The 24,665-nt window shown below is 42.9% G+C and overlaps 1 protein-coding gene across 1 annotated transcript in view; it reads right to left on the bottom strand.

The window, feature by feature from the left end:
* Positions 1-24,665, bottom strand: part of AVEN (apoptosis and caspase activation inhibitor) — a 683,185-nt gene that overhangs the window by 40,621 nt on the left and 617,899 nt on the right. The window contains exons 3-4 of the mRNA XM_069208985.1: positions 24,491-24,561; positions 12,085-12,180 (exon numbers count right to left, since the gene is read on the bottom strand). Coding sequence (XP_069065086.1) covers positions 12,085-12,180; positions 24,491-24,561 — 167 coding nt within the window. The remainder of the gene's footprint in view (positions 1-12,084; positions 12,181-24,490; positions 24,562-24,665) is intronic.

Here is a 24,665-nt window from a genome sequence, read left to right as displayed (position 1 = left end):
GTCCACCCATCTCTGAACCCTGAAGATCCCTCACTGCCATCAAACACCAACCATGCTTGACTCTTAAGAACTCCTCATCCCCCTAAATGTCTTTCACTGAACCCTAAAAACCCCTTTTTGTTACATCTAAACTCCACCCATCTCTGAATCCTTAAAACCCCTCACCACCCTAAATTCCACCCCATCCCCCAAACTCTTAATCGAACCTTAAAAATTCTCACCAGCCCTAAACTTTGCCATTCATGAACCTTAAAACCTCCCAACACCCTTATACTCCACCCATCTGTGAAACCTAAAAACACCACACATACCTAAACACCACTTATCCTTGATTCCATAAAATCACTTTATCACCCCTATACTCTACCCTTCTCTGAAACCTCTTTCTATGATTAAACTCCAATTATTACTGTCCCCTAAAAACCGTTCATCACCCTAAACATATCCCATGTCTGATTCCAAAAACTCCATAGTAGTCTTAAACTCCACATAAGTTTATTGTAATTTGGGGTTTTTCCTTAACATTATATTTCCTTGAAAATGTTTCCTTACATTTTTTTTTTGTATTTCCTTTATATTCTCTTTCTTTAACCCTTTCACTGCGAGGCATCCCCTCCCCGTCTCCTAAAAAAGTGTGAAGCATTTTTGGGGGGGCTTTTTCAGGTAGTTCGAGCTTAGACTCCCATAGCTTTTTGTCCACACAAAGTATCCACACCTAATGTGGGTCTTTTTTCCCCAACATCCTGGGGATTCTAGAGGTACCAGGGTTTGTGGATTCCCTTGGAGGGAACCAAGAAATTAGCTAAACTACAGCAGAATTTGTTTTTTTGAGGGAAACATGGGAAAAGTGCTGCAGAAGAAAGCACCTGCTTTTTTCCCTGCAAATGGCATCAACTGAGGGTTTGTGGTGCCAAAACCACGATCCTCCCAGCTTTCAGGAACAGGTAGACTTAAATGAGAAAATCAATTTTTCCAACATTTTTGGCATTTTACTGGGAAAAAGCCCACTTTTCCTATTTTTCATGCTTTTAACCTTCTTCCAGTTTGTGGTGGACACGAGCGTGGAACCAGTGGTAGATCCTGTAAAAGGTATACATTTCTTAAAAGTAGACAAAATTCTGAATTCAGCAATGGGGAATTTGTATAGATCCTTTAAGTTTTTATCAACAGAAAGTAACAGTTGAAATAAAATAATATTGACCCTGAGTTGAAAAAAAACAGCCATTTGAGTCTATGTTTTCATCTGTAACTTCTTCTAACTATGGAATATTTCTGAAAGGAATATATTATTATGTCTACTGGACCCTTCTGGTTGCGGGGATATATAGGACTTTTAGGTTCTTCAAGAACCCTAGGTACCCAGAGCCAGTAACTGAGCTGCACCTTGCAATGGTTTTTCATTGTGTACTGGGTATACAGTAATTCATTTGGTAAAATATAAAGAGTGAAAAATAGTTATCAAGGAAACAGATGTATTTCCGAAATGGGAACAAGATATGTAGTTTAGAAGCAGTCGTTATTTGCACATCTCTGAATTTGGGGTTACCCATACCAGTGTGAGAATTAGAGAGCATTTCTCCAAACGACTTCTTTCTTACACACTGTATTACATTTGGAAGGAGCAAATGCAGAGAAAGACAATTGGTAATAACACGTGTTCCACTATTCTGTATTCCCCTAAGTCTCTTGATAAAAATGGTACCACACTTGTGTGCGTAGACCTAGTGCCCGCAAAAGGAAACGGCCCAAAACACAATCTGCATACATTAATTTTTTACACGCACAACTAGCCTGTTTTTTGCAAACTGGGTAGCTGTGGTTTTTGGGCCGTGCCTCAGCTGGCACCTAGGGAAACCTAGCAAACCTATAAATGTTTCAAAACTAGACACCTATGGGAATCCAGGATGTGGTGACTTGTGTGGCTTTCACCAGGTTGTGTCACCCAGAATTCTTTGCAAGCCCCAAACTTTGACATTCTCCTCACATTTCTGTGTTAGAAGGTTTTGGAATCTGCAGAGAGCCACAAGCTTCCTTAAACCCAGCATTCTCCTACGTCTTCTGATGAAAATGGGACCTCACCTGTATGGTTAGGCATAGTGCCCGAAACAGGAAATGGCCCAAAAAGCAACATGGAAACATCAAATCTTTCTACGCAAAACTGACCCTTTTTTTTTGCAAAGTGGGCAGCTGGGGTCGTTGGACCCTACTTCAGCTGGCACCTAGGGAAACCTAGCAAACCTGTAAATTTTTTAAAATCTAGACACCGAAGGGAATCCAGGTTTGTGTGACTTGTGTGGCTTTCACCAGGCTGTTTTACCCAGAATCCCTTGCAAACCTCAAACGTTGACATAAAACAATCATTCTCCTCATATTTTGCGTGATGGAAAGTTCTGGAATCCTCACAGAGCCACATACTTCCTTCAACCCAGCATTCTGCTAAGTCTTCTGGTGAAAATGGTACCTCACTTGCATGAGTAGGCCTAGTGCCTGCAACAGTAAATGGCCCAAAATGGAAACATCACTTTTTTCCATGCAAATCTTACCAGTGGGTAGCTGTGGTATTTGGACCCTACTTCAGCTGGCACATAGGGAAACCTAGCAAACCTGTACAATTCCGAACACTAAAGAACGTGGGGAATCCAGGATGGGGTGACTTGTGTGACTCTCACAAGGTTCCAGTACCCAGAATCCAGTGCAAACCTAAACATTTGTCTTAAAAAAACCCATTTAACTCATATTTCTCCCCCCCCCCCCCAAGGTCTCCCAATAAGAATGCTACGTCACTTGTGTAGGTGGGTCCAGTGCCAGCGACAGGAAGGGCCCAAAACGTATTGCGAACACATCAAAATTATCTGTCTCAAAATGATCCATTTTTGCAAAAGGGCACCTGCGTTTTTCATCCCGGGCTCGGCGGCCATCTAGGGAAATCTACCAAATCCGACATTTGTGGAAAAATAGACACCCTGGGGATTCCGGGAAGCCCCCAAAGTTCAGAGTCCCCTGCAAACCTCAAATTTAGCTAAACAAAACCCATTTTCCTCACATTTCTGTGTGGGATCACTGCACCAGCACGAATTTCCTACCAGCCAGCATTCCCCTTGGTCTCCCGAGAAAAGTTATACCGCACCTGTATAGGTAGGCCAAGTGCCTGCGGCAGGGAAGGGCCAAAAACATGTACAAATTAGGGGGAACCAAACCTCTCCCAGGCATGATGGACCTTCCAGGGCAGGGAGCTTCAAAGGCCTTGCCGCCTTTGTAACGGATCCAGGTCTCACCAGATGGTAGAGAGGACCCCCCCACCCCCCCAAGTCCTGACTCCACTTTTGGTGGCAGCACATGTGGGAAAATTTGCTAAATTAGGAGTAGTACCCACTTCATGCCAGTTCCACCCTGAAGGTAGACGTGCTGAAGTGGAGAATACTTTTCAAATCCTATACCTTGTTTGGAAGGAATTAGGCCACTAGATTAGGGTTATGCCCACTTCCCAGCGGAAGTGGTCATAAAAAGTGTGTAGTCACCCTAAAGGTGGTCACCCCATTGGCTACCGCCAGGCACTCTCTGTAAAGCTCCTAAATTGAATATTTAGGTGGGACCCCTGAACCCTAGAACTCAGATTTTGACAATCTAAGAAGATCAGGACAAAGAAGAGTTGCACCTGCAGAAGAGGAAAAGAAGAAGCAGCTGATCTGGACCCAGCCCCTCCGGCTTGCCTGCTGACCTTGAAGGATCCTGCACAAGAAGCCAACTCGTCCACCCTTCAATAAAGACACAAGTCTCCCGTGAGCACCGGACTTGCCCTGCAACAAGAAACTCCACAGAAAAGACTCTGCAGCAACGCCTGAAACCCGATACCAGAAGTCACCACTACACCCGACGTCCACGACCCGAGGTGAAGCAAACCGATGGTGCCAATGCGGATCCCCAGCTGCCCAGAGACCGAGTTCAGTGTGGTCTCACCAATCTTGGACTCTCCCAATACACCTGCAGCCTCTGCACGCAGGCCCCCTCACCCACAGGCTTCTTGAGAGAGAAGATCTGACATCTCCAGCAACCACTGTACTCATGACCCCTGACCCTAGCTGAGGTGGGTCACAGGTGCCAACAACGTCCCCTGGCTCCTAAGGGCTTAAGTGCACCCTGGATCCACCCCTGCCAGACTCCCACATGACACCTGCAGCCTCAACACACAGGACCCCCTGACTGCTAGTGCTCCCAGACGTGAAAACCCAACGCCTAAAGACACGCCTGCATCTGTTGCTACTGGGCACAGGAGAAGAGAACCAAAGGCGTACCTTTGTCCTCAAGCACCCCAGGTCTACTACCTACCTATTTGTTGTCCCCGAGTGGCTTCCCAGCCAGAGCCTGCAGCCTGTTTGTCACGGGGTCAAACTCCCATAGGAAACCATCGGGCACCTGACGCCTTACTGCACCTCTGCACCTGCCCGACGCAGTGCCGTTGGTGTGGTTCTGATCAGTGCCTTGTACTTATCTTAACACCCTAAGGCTGGCTTTGTAAGTTGTTGTTAACCCTGGGTTTGCTGAACATTGTTTTCCTCCATAGGATAACATTGAGAGAACCCTGAAAATTGCACTGTCTATTTTTGAAACTGCAAAGTATTTAAACTTAAAAGTCTACTTACTTGAGCACGAAGTTCTTGGGTTTGAAACATGAATAAAAAGAATTGCTATTTTTCTAAATTGGTTTTGGATTTATTCTTTGAGTGTGTGTCTCATTTATTGCCTCTGTGAGTACTACAAATTCTTAGCAGTACCCTCTGATAAGCCTAACTGCTCACCCACACTTCCACAAATAGAGCATCAGTTCTATCTACTTTTGCCTCTTTAAAACCAACTGGGGATCCACTGGACTCTCTGCACTGTGCACTTACAGAGAGCCAGCTTCCTACAGAATGCTTCTGGTCTACCTGATTTTCCGTAAGATAGAAATTGTGTTTTTCAGCTTTACCAAAGGCTTCTCAAGTGATCCAATTAAGTAATTCTTCATAATCTGCTTTTCGCTCTCCATGCTGTGTAATATTTTAATGAACAGTTGATGAATGCATTGCCCAAGATTACTAAGTATGATTGTTCATTGTTTTTTCTGAATTTATTATACTGAACTTTTTTTTCACAAATGCAAATGTAAACTTTCCATCGCTGAGATGTCTTTCATCTTGTTTGCACTGCAATTGGCAAAACATATTAAATTCATAAAATAAAAATCAATGTAGTCATTGCCATAAAGGCCCACACTTTCAAAAAGGATTTTTTGACTCATTACGAACACTAGCTAACTGTTTCACTGTCATTGCCTATGAGTTTAAGGAACACAGCTTACCTACAGAATGTGGTTACTTTGACAAAACCATCAGAAACCAAATTAACTAAACACCAGTTTCATTAAATATATAGTTGATGAAAACGTGTGCACCAAAATGTGGATATGTTGATCATGAAACACAGCGTGAAAAATTCTAATCTTGTCAAAGACCCTTAAAAACTAGTCTCACTTTGTAAAAATGTAAATCGATTACAAAAGAAACACAATAAGGGGAGGGATCACAGAACACAATTTAAAATGGCAAACTGTCGTCAAACAGGTTTTTGTCTAGCTGTGCCAATAGTCTTTACACTGTTTCTACTCCCATAAGCATAGCATGAGGAAAACAAAATGGTGAGAGTGAGAAGGAAGACAGAAGGAATCTTGGAAAAACAGGAAGAAGGGCAGCAAGGAGATTGTGGAAGGATATTAAAGCAAAAAAGGTGGTTAATGCTTAGTGTCCGCACATCCGCATTCAGGTGAATGACTAGTAAGTCCAAAGCCACTGAAATTCTTGTGGGTGCCGACCTGGTGTACCACCCAACCACCACGGGTGTACAGTGCACTGATCAAAAGAGAATTGAGCTGTGCTAGAAACTTGAAGGGAAAAAAACAGGGCACTCCAGAAAGTAGTCCGAACAGTAAATTCCAAAATGGAAATTTTGGGTGATGAGGAGGTTTGCTCGCTTCATTTTTTTTTATCCTATTACTGGTCTGTTTGAGGGTGTTGGGATTGTAACCTCTCTGTTTGAAACGTTGTTCCATGTCTTGAAGTTCTTTTAAGAAAACATCGTCCTCACTGCAATTCCGTCTAATCTTTGTCACACATAAACAAACATTTTTTACGGGTTAACGTAATCAGGTAGGGTAAAGGAACCAATGTTATGTGCATAGGTAACGAATCATAGGAATACATGTAGGTCCTTTTGATGTCCCAGTGCCTCGAGACCCTCACGGGTGAGTAGCGCGCTCTATAAAGTTTTTTTATTGATTGATTGTGCTTTCTCCAAAGGGAATAGCTTTAATCTGTGAGTGGGGAATATTCTGACGTAATTTTTTTACTTATGGTTACAGAGGCACATGAAGAAGCTTATTCAGCTTTTTGGCTTTTCTAGCAAGCTGTGATCTCACCCACTTTCATCTGTGCTTGGTTCACGATTCTTACTTAGAGCACATTTGTTTGACCTGTGGGTTCAACAACTGTGGTCTTCTCCCACCCCTGTCTGTTTTTTATATCTATTTCATTCCCTCACATATTTTAATCCCTTTCTTCTCGCTCCCTGAAATCCGACGCTCTGGGTTTTTCAATGGTACACCCTCACCTGCTTCCTCACCCGTTCTTCTTCCTTCCACTCACCTAATTTATTCTCCCTGTATACTTCTATCTCATATACTTTTTCTCTCTTCTCTTACCCTGTGTCTCCACTTTCCAATATACTCTACTATATTTCTGATCATTACATTCTGTGTTTATGATTTTTGATCCACAGCCTTGAAAAAGTCCTTTGGACGAAACACGTGTTGGCTGTTTGCGGAATGTATATACCCACAAGGAATAAACCTTATTTCTTTGAAAAACACCATTGATTGAACCTTGGACTCATTTCCATTTTGGAATATACTGTTCGGACTACTTTCTGATTGTGGAAGGATGGCGGTGTGAACAATGGGCATGAAGGCAAAAAGGGTGGACCTCAAGGAGGGGGAAAATAGTGAGGAAAGGGATGTGTTTTAGAGTGCAGGGTGCTGGACGCTGTTGTGTTGAGAGAATTCAATGTTGGAAATGACAACAAAAGATTAATTTAGGTTGATTTAATTGCCTTCGACAACGCATATTGTAATAAATCTTCTTTTCTGCAGGACCACACTAAATTCTCATATTTATCCCCAGCACCCTTCCAGACTTCAGGCTCCTGTCACAATACGAGGGAAAACCACTTTTGACCATGTCATGTAATGGAGTGGCCCAGAAGCTAAAGACAGACCTGCCAAGGGGCAGCTGGCTCCTGCCATGCTGGAACAGGCTATCCAGGGTTATTTTACAGTACGACTAAGGGGAAGGGCTGTAGAAGGAGGATGGAGTGCTGCAAGACCAATAGTTAGGACTTGATGGTAGATGTTTTCCGATCACTGGGAACTGCACAGGATAAAACTAGCGCCTCAATCTCCTTAGAACATTCCTGGACCTGGGGAGACTCCATCTGAGGAAGAAGACTCTAGTGGAAGAAGAGTCCTGACTCCTGTTAAAGAGGAAGAAGGGGGCGCCCCCAAGGACTCCTGAATCCTACTGACATCCATGGACTCAAAGTGCTCTCCCGGGTCACATGGTTGGCCTCTTATTTACCTGCGTCAGGGACACAAAAAAGCAGAAAGACTCCTGATTCCAAGAGGACTCAGCTCACTGAGGAGTACAAGACCCTGCAGGAGACCTGGTTGGAGGGAGACTTGGTGTCCAGAAGCCTGCCCTGAGGAACTACAGGCTGCCAGACTGACCAGAAGAACTTTTATCAGGACACCTCTCGGTGTATCTGGCCTCTGCTTAATTGTGGTCTGCCTTAAATTGTGCCTACGTCCTGGTACGCTGCAAACTGTTGTTTTTCCAGAAAGCTTTACTTTTTCTAGGTGCTTTTTTGCCTTTAAACTTTAAAACTTCATATCTCTGGTTCCCCTTAACTAATTATGATGATCTTGGAGTCTTTCCGCTCATTAAATGTAATTTGTTGTGGGATCCGGCGTTAGCCAAGATCGTTTGATTTTACTAAAATTCTCTGTATATATTTACTTATAGAGGCTTTCAACCACCTCTTTTCATCGATTGTGTTGGTCACATTTTGTTGCTCCCCACTACAGCATAGAGCAACGGGTCAGCCTACTTAAGCCACTGGTTTATTTCACTTTGAGTGACTACATTTGCTCTTTCACAAGCACACCCACATACAAGGTAGTTTAATTCAGTGCCAGTGTTTTTGTTTTCACTTTATAATTACTTTAGTGGTGCTGTTGTGATTAGGGCCTGATGTGATAGCAGGGCGATTTTGATGTGTGCACAGGGCACATTCCAGCCTTATCAGTTCATGTCTTCTGCCAACGCTGTTCTAAGTCTATTCTGCAGTGGCCTTTGTCTACCTGACTGCTCCTATTTCACAGCATACCAGCTTGTTTTCTGTATTAAGTTGTCCCCTTTTTATAAACTTTATTTATTCTTTGCATTAGTTCTTTCATGCTCTTCCTTGCCTTTCTTTTAGTCCTTTCTTTCTTGCCTGGTTTCTATCTTTCTTGTCTTCTTGCTTTCTCTCGTGCCTTCTTTACTTATTTTCCTTCTTCCTTTCGGTTTTCCGTATTTCCTTCTTTCTTCCCATCCTTTTTTTCTCCTTTCTTGTCTACTTTCTTTCTCAAAAGCTAGAGGCTAGCAGCAAGAGGCTAGCAGCCATTTCCAAACCTACTGACTTTTTCATGTCTGTGTTAGCCAAGCATATTTTTTCTTGTTTTTACTAAATTATGTGTATAATATAGTTACTTAGAGGTTTTAAACATGAAGTCATCCATTAGTCTGTGGTAGTGTTTTACCCATTTGTCGTTCACCACTCCATTATGTATCTAGAAGCAATGCCTACTTCAGCCATCAGCTGATTTTATGCTGTCCTTTCACAAGGTGCACACCCGCAAAGTAGTTTCCTTCAGTGTCAGAGAGTACTATGGTAATGTGTGTTTTTTTTAGTCCCAAAAATATTTTTGCCTTTAGCTACATTTTTTGGTTTAGACTGATGAGCAGCTTCTCAAACAATAACGTTTTGCAAAAACCATGACAAAACAAAAGAATAATGGACAAAAGGCTGGAGGCCAACACCAGACCTATTGGCTCTGCCAATGTTTGTTCTAAATTGAGTTGGGAATTTTATTGTGTTGTAATCTATACTTTAAATTTGTTGTCACTGTCTGAATTCAGCAAGCACTTCTTTAGTGATTGCCTGCTGCTTGTGCCATAGCTACCATGGGTTGAGCAGAGATGCTCTCCAAACTGTTTGACATAATGAAGTGTGGGCTATTGAGCTGGCAGTAGTACCCCCCATGAATAACCCTAGTGCTGACACATATGATATAAACACATTTTCAGCATTTTTAGTCAGAATTCATGTTTTCCTTGGATTAGATATTAAACTGCATCAGACAGATCTCATCCCTGCTATGACAATCTTCCTCTCTGGGAACTATTTCTCTTGGTTCAGGTTGCCAAAGTAAGATTCACTCCCCTTTACAATACTCTCAAACTTCTGCCACAGTCCAACATGCACAATAAACTTTTAAAACTATTTTGCAAATGGTGCCGTCTTGCAGTTGAATGACAATGCTTCTGATCAAAGGGCCATATTTCCAACAATGCACTGAAATCACAGTTTTTCAACAATCAGACACCTGTTTCCGAGTTTTAGGATGGTGAGCAGGAAAGACAGATTTTTAAAAAGTATGAAACTCTGGCTGTAAAAAGAACAACACATTTTGCACACAGTGTGGATGCAGCTACTGTGTAAACTTCCTCGTTCACTGGCGACCATCTTTTCCAACACGTGATGTACTATGGACTCTTCAGTTTAATGCTGGACAGACATAGGCACATTGAGGCTATTGTTTTCAGAGTTATTCTTTTTCCTATAGGTCAAACCTCTTCCAGCGTACATAGAATCTATGGGCGTGTCTCCACCAATGCTTAATTTGTAATAAAATATGTGCCATGGTTCTTGTCAAAGGGCCACTGAAGCTTGTACAACCCATTGCCCCTATCAGCACTGCCAATGACAGCACCAACACAACTACTAACCATCACCCTCCTACAAGTGTGACAATTCAGACTATTCCAGGCCCCCAAACCTATAAGAATGGCTTGGCTTGTGGGCATCAATATTTTATTATATATATTGAATTATTAACAACTATTGTGGTGCTCATCTCTAAATTAAACTGACAGCGCCACCATATGGCAATCTGTCATAAGTGCTGGTGTTGACAATTATGTGCCTGTGCCAAGCACCGGAAACCACAGCTCAAATTAAGCACTGGTCTCCACACCAGACACTACACCTCCAAAAGCCCACTTCTGCCTTACATGTCTACCATAACAATGAGAAAATGGTCAACAGAAAAGAGTAGGTAGCACTAGATGTATCCCTTTACCCTCTCTGACACGTTAAAATTCAGCAAAAGCCCTCACTAGTGGATTCTTTATCAGCTTTGGATAGCTGAACTACACTATTCTTGACTGCTTCTAGATTATGGACTTCGTACCGAGCTTCGCAGACATCCCATTACCGTTCATGTATCCTAAACCATGACATCCTACTCTTACGATGTCTACAAACTTTTGACTCTATTAGGGTATCCACACCTACGTCACACTTTTTAACAGGTATGTCAACTGCCGCTTTTTTCATTTCCACCGAAGACAGCACTGTTTTCAGTGAGCTAGGTGGACCAAATTCGTAAGGATTGCCCCAACACCTACTCCGGTGATGAGAGTACAGAGTACTAGCAGTGAATGCTAGTTTGTGGAAGTGCAGTTTGGCAGCAGACAGCGGTAGACACCTAGCACTACTTTGTAAAGGCTAGTAGTACCATAATAGTGCCACACTTTGGTCACCCACCCAAATGTGTGAGGATTCTTTGTGATACACAAACACACTCCAGTCTATAGGGGGCTGCGCCTGAAGGCTGTGGTTGGGAGTCAGTCAGCAGTGACACTGCTCTATCCCGTCCCTTCATCCTACCCAACTGTTTGCGGATGATACAGAGAGTTTCCTGTCCAGACAGCCTCACTGAAAAGATTTGAGTGAGAGCCTGGAAAATGAAACAACAATGCTGGAAGAAAACTCAAAACGTGTAGATGCTACTACAATGTGGAGTTTAGGGAGATTTGCTAATATAGTGTGCTTGTCTGGTGAGATTTCTCTCCATTTTTCTCAACCCACAACAAAATCCCTAAGGGTTCTTTAAGGGATCTGTTACTTAAGTATCTGTGATGAGTAAACATTCATAAATTTTAAAAGTAGGCACTACAAAAACCTCCTCTGGTGCCCTGTGCTACACAGCTATATACTGTGTTCTAAATCCTAGGGTCACCCAAGGAGAATTTATATTTAAACTGCTATTGACATACCGCGTCACGGAGGCCTCAAAACACTGATGCGAAAGTATCCAACTCAACATGAGTAATGAGGACGTCTTTATGGCCAACCCCTTCTGACGAATAAATAATTTAGCATTCCATAGAGAGTAATGAAGAAACCAACAGACCCAGACCTAATCCAGATCTTGTGGCGTAACGCGGGCCTCTGTGGTGCAGCCCCCTCCCCACCCCCATTCCACCTAAATTCTGTACATTTCTGTAAGGTATGGGAGTCTCATGGCCCCCTCACCACACTCTGAAGTAAAGCCCCATCATTTTACATTATGCCACTGTCCAACTCTTGCTCCAATCTTTACCCTAATTCTAACTCTACTAACAGCCCTTACCAGTTTAATAATAATAATCTAAGCATTTTATTGTTATTGATTTTTCGCCTTTAATATGTAGTGTTGACGTTTTTCCGTCATTGTGGATTTTTTCATTTTATTCCCTTCATGGTCACAAAAAGCACCCAGCAGCACTGCAGGATGTTTTATGCATTCACTAAGACACTGACTGAGAAGGGCTTAAGTGACAGCACTCACTTAAGATGAAACTTTGAGCAAAAAAGTTCATCCCTAAGTGCTTGGATATCGGTGTGCATTACCTGGACAAGTTCAGCTTCCACGTTCACCCTGAGATAGAGGGGCAGCTCCTGCAAAGCCAGAACAAGGGATTGACAGTCCACATGCAGGGCCGATATCTGAAATAAAGCACAACATTGCATGAAACAAATTCATTCAGGTCCATACTAAACACACAGGCTCGACTTCAACTACGGATATTGTTAGGGTTATTGCTTTGTTGAAGAAAGAGAGGGAACCATATCTCTGAGTAGAGCTTGAATACAATAAACAATCATATTTAATTTATTCAGGTAAAGTACAACCCTGGGACACCCACTTCCTCTTTTCATCCAAATTGTTTCTTGCAAAAGTGGAGCTAGCTGGAAACTTCAAGTGCTAGACACCGCCTACGCAAGAAGGTTGTTTATTGGTAACATTAGTTACTCAACACTACTGTTAATAAGTTTAGATAATGGTTTTAATAGATCAGCTATAAGAATAGGCCTTTTTTCAATGTCCTACCCAACAAAATCCCTCTCAGCAGGAGAACGGCAGACCATATTAATCAAGAGACAGGCCCATATGATGGACTGTCGGTCACCTACATCAGAGTGCCCCCTGGCACTACAAGCTTAATTACAAGTACAGACGTCACACTGCCAGGAGTAAGGTGGAAGTTGTTACCAGGCACCAAGTGATCACTCCACATTAAGAAAGAGGGTCTTTGTCACTCTAGGGGAAGGGTCATTTTACTAGTTACATAAGTTTGATTAAAAGTTATAATTGTACTCATTATCTACAAAGCAATAACAATTCTAGATTAATTTCTTAAAGGACAGATAATAACAGTTAATAACTATATCTCCTCCAAATCAGCTCCTCCTCTCAATTCGGAAATCACTGCTGGACTGCTGGCATCTCTAAATTTTGCGGGTGGTATTCTATCACCCCGAAAAACAGCGTGCCTACCACCTGCCAAACCCTAAATAAGGCCCATATCATTATGTCATCGCTTCTGGAAGTAGGTGACCTGCCATCCTAAAAGCACAGCATGACCCTGCAGTGAATGTGTGTGTCTCTTATGCTCCTGCATAAATGTCATGGGATAAATGTCAGACATCCCTTTTGTCATTTGAATTTTTCATGGAGCAAAAAGTAAATGTTATCAGTTCTATAGTAAATCTCTGCAAAAGATGGCTTTCCATATGATGTTGGTCAACAACTCATACAATGGTACTCCATGTGCCACACGGGTTGGTGCAGGAGCATAAGAGACATACATATTCACTGTTGGGTCATGCTGCGCTTTTAGGGTGGCAATACACTTTCTTCCACATGCAATGACATGACAATATGGGCCTACTTTAGGGTTTGCCAGAAGGTACACTGTCTTTCAGGGTGGCGAAGGGCATTACTTTTGGGACCCCGACAGACAACCGCCCGCAACATTTTGAGATCACCACCAGCCCAGCAGGGATTTCTAACTTCAGAAGAAAAGTCATCATGGTGATTCCTCTGAAGGTACCAAAAGTTTTGATGGCAGTCCAGCAAACCTTTTGTTGGTCCAAAAGCAAACTCTCAAAGTGGGAGCTTGTTTTTGAAAAACAACTAATCATCAACTAATTAATACCCTTATACCCCATTCAGGGACTATTTTCCCTGGGTGCTGGGGTTAATATTTTATTGTTCTGTTCAGAATTGGAAGGGTTTTCTCTGGAGGGAACAAGTAGAAAGAAGGACCTCAAACAGTCAGACCTAACTAGGATGGGACCGTCGGAGTAAGTTTAGCAAAAGTCTCTTCCTTTAAACCATCCATGCTTGGTTTTCAGGATACAAACAAAATTAATTTACATAAAATAGATCTAAATGAAAATCAGTTACACAGTCAGTGGTTATTCTGAAAACCAGGCATGAATCTAGCTGTAATTGGCCCTTGTTGGACCGTCCCTGATTTCACCATTGCTTTGTCTGGGAGGGTGGTTCTAATCTCAAGATTCTTGCAATTTTTGGAGTGTTTCACTGGACAGCTCTCTACGGTCCTTCAGCAATGAGCATTAATTTGCATGAGATTTTTCAGACACCATTCCCTTACTTTGTACAAAATTACATTTTCCTTGCTCTTTACTGGATAGTTCGAGTGTTGTTCAGCTTTCTTGCACAGCTTATGCTATGTTTTCTTAAATATATAAATAGTGTCTTCTGGCGCCCATCACTCTTCGTGGTTAGGACCGTATCTAATCAACTGCTGTATACATAAACATATATACAATAAGGCACAACACTGGATCAAAAGCAGGGAATGAGTTGTTATCAGTCAAATTTTTATACCAATGCTGCAAAATATCTCCACATCTAGTTATCTCAATACCTGCCGTGCAGCAGGTGGGTGGGCTTCACCACAATGTGAACACTCTGTCCTCTGAACACGCATCTGAATGATATTCAACAAGTTTGGGACAAAAGGTGCGTGATTGGTATGCTGCTGCTCCACCGTGGGCAAATGTTAAGTGATGCATAAGTGTCTCTGCGGAGCCAAGACGCCATTAGAATTTTACTCAACTTGATTCTGAAGTTCACTGATGAAAGTGATTAGGCCCTGTACCAAATGTCTGTGACATTTGGCATATCCGTGTTAGAAAACGTCAGCGCCATAGGAGTGCCTTAAGAGTCGACAGGTAAGGGTGTCTTTAGACCTAAAAGTGAAAAATACATTTAACAAAACAGAGCATAAGGCAAAATCAAATAAAAAGGTAATTCAAAACGACCCTCATTTGCAAAGCTGCTTATGAGCAAACTCAGTCTCTGGTGACAAAATGGCCGCCGTTCAGAGCTCCTATTTAGCTCTCATGTCTCATTTGTGTTTAGCGAAGCCTTGAATCGGTGCCACTTGGCAGTCGAGGCTTTGGAACGCACCTGGTTCCCCACCGTGTGCTCTCAGTCTGTGAAAATGTTCTTCTAAGCTTCGACAAGGCCCTCAGGTTCTCACCCTTCCCCGCTGTTTACACCGGAGGGTCCACCTGGGACTCCTCGCGGAATCCCAGGCAATCAGAAAATGTATTTTAATCATTTCGAATAAAGCCTGCCTTAATGGTTTTTCCATTCCTACCCTGTAAGTGACAATTAACTTGGCACTTGGAAATGTTTAATGGGGATATCCATGAGAACGGTGAATGTGGGCTGTGAGCGGTTCTACATACACTGAAGAACTAGTCTATGCATCACCACAGTTCTAGATTCCTTTAAGAAAGAGCTAATTCTGTTCTTGCACAGAAACATACCAACAGGTACTTGATTTACTCCTCTTTCTGCCAGCCATTCCAACCCACATGTAGTTACATTCTTTGAGCTTCTAGCCGCCTTTCTGCTACTCCGAAGTTCACTCTGTCCTACCCCTGGGAAGCTGAATGTTTTATATTTTTCCCTTGGGTTCTCCTCTCCTGTCCTTTAGGACTCAGGCATTCTACAAAATGCTTTCAAAGAGCTGTAGAGCCCCTACAAGTGTATTCCCTTTCAACCTATTTGCTGTTTTTTGTGATTAGGATGGATTCAGTCAATCTTGATTACTTTTTGCTATCCTACTTTACCCTGTTGGTCACATTTTCTTGTTTGGGTTGTGCTATTACAGTATTTGCCTCACTCCGAATGGTTTGTGGTATTAGTTGTAAAGAGCTCTAACACCCACGGGTCATGTTTACACTATATACACTGCATCTAATTAAAAAAAAAAACAATGCACACAAAGGAACAGAGCTGTACATCGGATGTATAGACTTTGGAAAAGGCACATCCATGCCCTTGATAGGAACCCATAAGAGTAAGCCACATGAAGTAAAGCCACATGTCTTCGTAAACCACCTGTGCTGGGGAGCAATGGATGCTTGGAGTAAGAATAGTCCCAGTAGCAACTGGGGATGAAACTTGAAAGTTGTTGAAACCAATGCAGAACAAGCATTAGCAAGGAAAACAGTCCTTGTTTAGCTAATGCAAGAGTCAAACTATTGGCTCTGCCAATGTTTGTAAAGTATTGTTTAATAAAAGGTTACAAAAAATAATCAAAATGCTGAGGTAAGCCAAAAAAATCTTATGGTGTCAAAACTGTACATTAAATTCAATGTTTTCAATCTTTATACATGGCATAGTTTATTTTTCAAATACGTTATACTCAGGAAACAGAACAGAAATTTAAAAATAACAAGGTGGCAGAATATTAAGGGAAGTGTTTGCCAAGGCTTAAAACACTTTCGACATAATTCCGCCGTTTGCGCTTCTAATAGCACAGGGAGAAGATTTAAGGGACTCCAGGAGAAGTGTCATGCTAAGTTCACCTTACACCTCAGCGGGCAGCTGAGTGACTGCAGCAGATGGCTCTTCCCCCAGCATCACAAAAGCCTTTGTAGGCCAAATCGTGAGCTTTCATGGAAGGTGTGGAATGCAGGCAATAAAGCAATAAACAGCCATTAATTTGTACTCTTCAGCAATACCCCAATAAAAGTAATCCTGTTGCTATGCTTTTAAACACAACATGGAGAGATGGGGAACAACTCGGGGGAGGGGTGTCAGGGGATCTGAAGGGTGGGAAGCAGCACATGAGGACTAGAAAATACAAAGTTCCAAGGAGTACTAAATGAAAAAGAAAAAAGTAATTTCCTAATTATGAGCAGAGGATGACCACAAGTCAACTAATAAAAAGAGCTGTAAAGAGGCTGTGCTTGACAGGAGAAATAAATAAAGAAGAAGAACATGAGCCAATGAATAAGAAGCAAGCAAATGAGAGTGACAATAAAGGCAACCAATGGTAAACAGTGGGTGGGATTCAAGCCCACTGTAAGTTAACAATATGTTTTTCACAACCAGGCAGCTTGTGCTGCTTGGTTGGTGAGACTTAAAAGAAATACGAGCAGCAGCCACTACAAGGGAGAAGCGTTATTTATTAAATGTAGCTCTCCTTTTCTCGCTCACACAAATAATTCCTTTCAAGTGGTTCCATCTTTGTTTATAAGTATGTTTAGGTTGGATGGTTACATCAAATAAACCCCCTTTTCCGGTTCATTTCACTTCACTTCACTTCTCACAAAAGAACACAGGAAGTTCTAATCAATGACTTTGGTGAACCCATGTCCTATGTTCCACTCTGAAGATAAAGTGCACCAGCCACTATTACACCTCTTTATCCTAATCTTGTTATTAATCGTGCAAATTAGCTCTGTGCTCTCTTTAGGCTCCCACATTATACCCACCTGTCCACGTGCTCAGGAGACCCCTTAAGTAGAAAGAGAGGGTTGACACGTGCCAACATCCGGTACAAAGGAGAAGCTAACAATCAAATATTGAGGATTCATTATATTCTTCCTTATTGGGGCACTCTCAGGCTCCTGTTCGGACAATTAAAGTGGGAGGGGTTCATGGAAATACTTCAGCTACTTATTTAAAATGATGTTTACTATTACTACTGAGTATTTAAACCAAAGAATATCCAGATTTATGAGAAATAAAAGTCGTATGGCTGTTGTTCTATGACTATTTCTCACAAACATAAGGGCGAGGGACACAAAATAGTATGTCTTCTTAACAAATGTTTTTTTATTATTTGCAAAAACGAATTTTCTAAACTGCTACACGACAAAATAATTGAACTAAAGATTATTATAGATATGCAATTCAGCTGAATTATATTTTAATGGATTACTAACGGGGTCTTAAGCCCTCCACAGGTCTAAACAGCCTGATTTATAAATTAAAGAATAACTCTTGCACTGGGATCCCATCTGGCACAGGGACTACGCTTTTGCCAAGACCATTCAGCGTTATGTGTTCCACACTGCGTCACATCTCTTTTCGATGTTTCTTTTCTAGTCGAGAATGTGCTATTCAAATTATGTTATGTGATGGTTTACATTCCGAATCCCATATATTGGTATGGCTCTCACCCGTATGCATTTCCCAACCTAACATGGTGACAATGTTGTGTCTCAAGTTGAATCCCAATCCAATATGGCTCCTTTTCACCTCTGGGTTACTGTAGGGAACTGCTTTATGCAGGATCAGCTTCAATGCATCTCACCAGCTGAAGATCCTACTTTGTTATTGGCCACTGGTGCTGCCCCTGGCTCCTGCTCTGCTACCCTCCTTTCCTCCGTGTTACAGGATACTGATGTGCTCTCACACCTTTTGGGTTGGTGGGACAGAGGGTTTTTGTGGTTACTTCCCAGATCTTCCTCTGAGGAAACCACGTTAGGTTTCTGTTTCTCTACAGCTTTGCTAAACCCCTGTGACTATTCCAGGAGTTAAACTGGCAGAACATTTTTGTCATCCTTATCCGCAAGGAGAATAAACATGGTCCTGCCACTGGGTCCCTGATAGTGTAATATGTTCCTGCGTGCATTGAGAATGCAATGTATCTGTATGGCAAACACTGCTACTGTCTGCGGCCACTGACAGATCCATTGAGATGGGGTAGGGATGAAAATTAAAGATGAAAACACATTTAGTATAATTAAAAATAAAAGCTCAAGGCAGCAGCAATACCAAAATACCTTTCTCTAATAATACAGCACGCCAGAGGAATAATTTTAGTTAACATCCTAATAGACACTGTTGTGCACTGGAATCACTGGTTTTGGTATGCTAATTTGTGTAATTTCACAAGACATGCATCAACTGGAAAGTCATTTTAGTATTGCAGGCAGTCCTGTTACAACTTAAACCTAGCAATCCTAGGAATGACACCTGAGTGAAAGAACGAGTACCAGATATTTACTTTATAAAAGTAGGCATTAGTGCAGGTGAGGAAATGTCCATCTTTCTTGCACATCAGGCTCTAAAAGTGCATATGTGGGTAACAGAGGGCCCTATGTAGATCTCTTCCTCTGTGGTCTAGGAACATATAGAAATCAATCAATCAATCAAATATTTGTAGAGCGCACTACCACCCGTGAGGGTCTCAAGGCGGTGGGGGGGAGAAGGTGCTGCTACTGCTCGAATAGCCAGGTTTTGAGCCGCTTCCTGGAGGTTAGCAGGTCTTCGGTCTGACGTAGGGGCAGAGGAAGGGTGTTCCAGATCTTGGCGGCGAGGTGGAAGAAGAATCTGCCTCCGGTTGTCGCTCTTCAGATGCGGGCGACGGTGGCGAGAGCGAGGTCGGCAGAGCGGAGTTGGCGGGATGGGGTGTAGAAGGTGATTCGTCTGTTGAGGTAGGCTGGACCGGTGTTGTGGAGCGCCTTGTGTGCGTGGGTGAGGAGTTTGAAGGTTATCCTTTTGCTGACGGGGAGCCACTGTAGGTCTCTCAGTAGGGGGATGATGTGGCTGTGGGCATCGAGGATCAGGCGTGCAGAGGCGTTTTGTATGTGTTGCAGTCGTTTGAGAAGTTTGGCCGGGGCTCCTGCGTAGAGGGCGTTTCCGTAGTCTAGTCTGCTGCTGACAAGGGCTTGGGTGACTGTTTTTCTTGTATCTATGGGGATCCATCTGTAGATCTTGCGGAGCATGCGGAGGGTGTTGAAGCAGGATGAGGAGACGGCGCTGATTTGCTTGGTCATGGAGAGTGTTGAGTCGAGGATGACGCCCAGGTTGCGTGCGTGTTCGGTGGGTGTTGGGGCTGCTCCCAGAGAAGTCAGCCACCAGTAGTCGTCCCAGGCTGAAGGGTTGGCGCCAAGGATGAGGACCTCCGTCTTGTCTGGGTTCAACTTCAGTCTGCTGTTTCTCATCCATTCTGCGACGGCCTTCATTCCTTCATGGAGGCTGGATTTGGCAGTGAGGGGGTCCTTGGTGAGAGAAAGGATCAGTTGGGTGTCATCGGCGTAGATGATGTTGAGGTTGTGTAGCCGGGAGACGTGGGCGAGAGGGGGGAATTAGATGTTGAATAGTGTAGGGCTGAGGGATGATCCTTGGGGAACGCCGCTGTTGAAATGGTACCTCTGGATTCAAGACCATAGTAAACGAAAGTACCACTATATGCATGTGAGTCTAGGAAAATCAGTTCACCTACATGTGTCTTCTATTTTTAGTAGAGACATGTGAGTTAATAGTCGTAGTTAACATCAGGTGATCACAAATTTGACTCATGACAGGATGTATGTTTGTGTTGGAATTTACAGGGCACAAACCTAGCCAGAAACCAATGCAGCACTGCAAATTACTTGTGGGAATGGGAGGCGCTTTGCAAGATTGTGTACACTAAATGAGAATTACACGCATATACTGCATTTCACACCTTTTTGGCACAGGGAGATGAAGTGTGTAAGGAAATGACTCTTGATATGGTCACCCAAATACTTTTGGACTCACGCTGCTCATTTTTCGACTCTGAAAGTGCACGAGTGACCCTAGTATATGGTACCCAAGTACTCAGGGCCTCTAGGTCAGAGGGTCACACCAGAGACTGCAGCACTGATTGTGCCACCCTGGCCGTGACAAAGGTAAAACAAGGCTCCTGGTCTGCCACTGCAGACTGGAAGGGCAGTGTTAAACTGCTAACTTGACTTTGCCATTTAAAGCAATGGCAAAGCCTAATCTTCCCTTTCTAATTAATACGCGTCAGTCGCCCCCTAAGGCAGGCCTAGCGAGCGCTAAGGCAGGGTGCTCTATCTGAGACAGTGGAATATTTACTTTTATGTTTTCCAACAGTAAAAACCTGCAATTGTTGTTTTCACTGTGGAAAAGGCGAGTAGCCCAGCTAGTCAGTGCACAATTACAAAATGAGACATCCTTGTTAACTTCTGAGGGGGACTGCGAAGGGTGATACCATAAGGTATCAAACAACTCGTTGCATTAAGCCTGACTTGATGCCCAAGTCGAAATTAATGTAATTTGTTCCCACTTTGTGGACCTAAATTTCCTGTGCCTTTCCAGGGTTGCACACAAGGTCTGTCCCTGAGACAGCTTTCTGTCCTCCTGGGAAGATGTGCAAACGACTCCCAAGAAAGGACACAATAGAAGTCTACGTGGGGGAGAGATGTTTCCCCTCCCTGGTAGGAAGCTAAAGTGTTTGGCAAGGCAAGGTTCAAAGGAGAAGCTGCCTTTGAAGGGCAAATGAGGAACACTTGGAAGAGAGGCTGCTCTATTGTTTAGGTCGACAGGCTGGCACTCAGGAGTGAGAGGGGAAACCAGTTGTGAAACCAATTTCTCAGGGGCATGTAGTCCCCCTGGAAGCCACACATCTAGGTTGAGCTAGAGAGCTCTATGTGCAGAGAGAGGGTAGTGCCATCTTTTTTGGGGGGGGAGGGGCTGAATGGAGATTCTGGGATAGCAAGACGCCACACTTCGCAGAAAGTGTGGTCATCAGTAGGGAGGGAATGTAGTGGACCATTGCTTACTGACCACAACCTACCCTGAGGGCATCTGTCTGGGCATAAAATAGGCCCTTCTGCACCAAGGACAAGGTGAAGAGAAGTTCCACCGGAGTGAACTGCACCTGCTGAACCTGGTGGTTAAGAGAAGGGACTGTGTCTGTTGTGTCCTGCTCATGGAGAAGTTGACTCCTGATCCTAGCTGAAGCAAGAGACTTCAAGGGTCAGTTGGCTGACCTCCTGTTTGCAGGCCAGGGCCACAACAGCTGAAGAACCCCGCTGGAGCAAGTTGGTAGACAGATATTCTAATTGATGCTCCTTGCCGCTGGGCAGCAGAAGGGATCGAAATCTGGTACTCCAAAGTTGCCACAGAGTCTGCTGGATTCGAGAGAGTCAAAGGAGTGCAGCTTGGTCACCTATAATGAAAGTTATCACCCAGGAAAGAATTCTGCTGTGACTGCAAAACCAGGTGACTGGACTTCTACCAGGCTGATGAGGAATTCAAAGGACATGGACTCCTGTGGGCGAAACTGCCTCACCAATCCCGTGGCCGGAGGAGTAGCCGCAGGAAGACTCCAGTCGACCACATGGCATCTGCAGCATCCTTGAGCATTCTGTATCCCTTGCATAAAGACTACTTCCATAGGAGTCTATGGCAAAGGGATACAACACCTGACTGCTTCTTTTCTGCAGGTAACTATATCTAAGGGCCTTGTTGGTTCCCGAGTGGTGTGGTTCCCTGCTGGAGTTGGTCATCTTAAAGTAATGCTAAGTAACCACATTGATACTTACCAACGTTTTCCTAAAAGAAAAGTTTGCTGAATTTGCCAATGCTTGTTTGTGGCTATGTAAAAAGTGCATATTTACTGTACCCTGTAAATTCTGTATCTTAGGAACCCTACAGTGGATATTTTTATTTTTGGTGTCTAAAGATGTATATGTGAAATTGGCTCTATTTTTATAAATTGGTGTCAGATTTCTTGAGTGTCTCATTTATTTCTTTTTCAATTGTTTGGGTACTGCTTAAATGCTTTGCACATGTTCCTTTGTGCAAGCCTGACCCTCAGAGCCACAGCTGCGCACAGGGTTGAACTAAGAGGTACACAAACAAAACCTACTGGTCCTAAAGGTGTTGGGAAGTGTATTACACAGTGAGGCTGCTAAACTACACCTTATAATACACACCATTTCATCACAAATTGATTTTATCAGAATCACACAAGGTGGAGTCAAGCGTTTTGGCCAGGATTTGAAAATCGGTTCCAAAGTTGTCAACTCTAGCATGAGAAGATGAACTCAGTCTTATGTCCTCAGCATTGGCCATATGAGGCAGAGTGCCCCGCGTGAGCAACAGGCATTTGTGCCCTCAGGGCACTTTGGTATTACAGAGGAGGCTGCAGATGCTTGACTGACAGCACTGACACATAAGTAGTACTAGAGTTGCTGTAAGAGGGTGTTCCCTTATTTGCATGTGATCATGGCTCCATACAAAAGAGGGAATCATTTTGCCCCTGCACTCATGCCATATTACAGATGTGGGTGCAAAAGCAATATACCATTAGGAAGCACACTGACACTGAGACAGAAAATTATGGCACACTGTTAGAGCATCTCATGAGGGCTGCACTATAGAGGGTAGAATGCAGGTCCCATGGATGCCCCGCCCCCAAGACATTCCACTCCCTGCAGACGGGTGCAGTCACTCACTGCACCCACTTACAGTGGGATCTGTGCTCTCTCTAAAGTGCAGCCAGGCTGCCGCCTGCAAAGAGCACCATGGAACAGCTTGTAAGCAGCCGCTTCCTAATTCACCGAATGCGACGCCCACAGGGCAGCTTGAATTAAAGGCTGCCCTGTGGGTAGCACGTTCATCATAATAGGGTGCACTATTCAGATGTGCACCATGGTGCAAACAGAAACTCCGAGTGCCTTATGGATAATACGGGCCCAGGTCAATAAACTGAGCACCATAAAATGGGTCAAATAGTAACTATTCCTCTTTTCAGTGTTTACAAATAGCAAAATGCATTATAAACTCTATATAAACATTATTATGAAACAAAGTTAACATGTGTAAGGCAAAATTACAAATATGTAATATACCCACTAACTATTTAGTTACTTGGGTATTTAGACAGAATATCGGAAACATAATATCATGGACCAAAATATTGCATCAAGAATATGGAATACACAAATATTGAGAAGGTAAGTTTCTATAGGTAAGCAAAGTTTTACTATATATAACTCCACAATAATGTAACTTGAAGATATATATGTTTTTTATATCGTCAAGGTACGTAGGTGTGGAGTTAAGGACAGTAAATCTATACTTACCTATTTGCACTTACCATCCCAGTATTTTGGCCCTCGATACTTTGGCACAATCTTATGTCCACACAATAGTTCTGTTTCTGATATTCTGCTGTGACCCAGTGAACTGCATGTATTCTCCCACATGCTTTTTCCACACTTCCCTTCCACAACAAACACTGCCAACCACTACACCACATTATTCTAACTAAAACACCTCAGATTTGAGGTGCTCCTCTTACAATAAAAAATCTCAGTGTCAAAAACTCTACTGCTTCTTGGAGCCAAGTCTGCAATATAACAAATCCCTTAAAATAAGCTAAAAAGTTAATCCTGCCAAAGGTAACTTGGAAAAACCTATAAAGAAACTGAAACAAATCAGTAGAAGAAACATCCACATAAAATAATAGAACACACACAACATTTAATAGACATATACATATAAAAAGTCTCAGGGTGTGAACACAAGAAGTGTTTTGACATCTACGTGTAAAGGGGCTAGAAAACATATGCAAAAACTTAGAAATTACAAAAAGAGTGCCAACAAAAGCACACAAAAAGTGTGTGGAAACACCTAAAATGTACCAAAAAAAAGTCTGCAATGTAGTGAAAGGAACTAAAGAAAAGTGGTTAAACATACAAAAAACTGCACAAAACCTTTGCTTCGTTTTTTTTGTCTATTATCATCTTGACTGAAATACTGAACATGTAAAAAGAGGAATGTGAATTTTTCAGTCAACTTTTTCTCTAAGACAGAAAAAGGTTTTCTCACCCACTTGACTGCCAGTTGCGGACCCTGTACCATGACAACTAGACATACTGTTACACCATAAAGAACTAGAGAGTTAAGCCTCACCTGCTTGGGGCCGGACTGTTCGGTATCCCACTCCTTCTCATCTGCAAACCGGAATTGTGCAAACGAATCTCCTGCAGGCAAGGAGAAAACCAAATCTTGGGTTAGAGCAATCCAACAAGATAGAAGAATTAATTACATATCAAAAAGGCAAATGTGTGTGTCTCTTTCTTGCGCA

This window comes from Pleurodeles waltl, chromosome 9 (assembly GCF_031143425.1).
Source record: "Pleurodeles waltl isolate 20211129_DDA chromosome 9, aPleWal1.hap1.20221129, whole genome shotgun sequence".
NCBI lineage: Eukaryota > Metazoa > Chordata > Amphibia > Caudata > Salamandridae > Pleurodeles > Pleurodeles waltl.
This window is presented reverse-complemented; position numbering and strand designations above follow the sequence as displayed.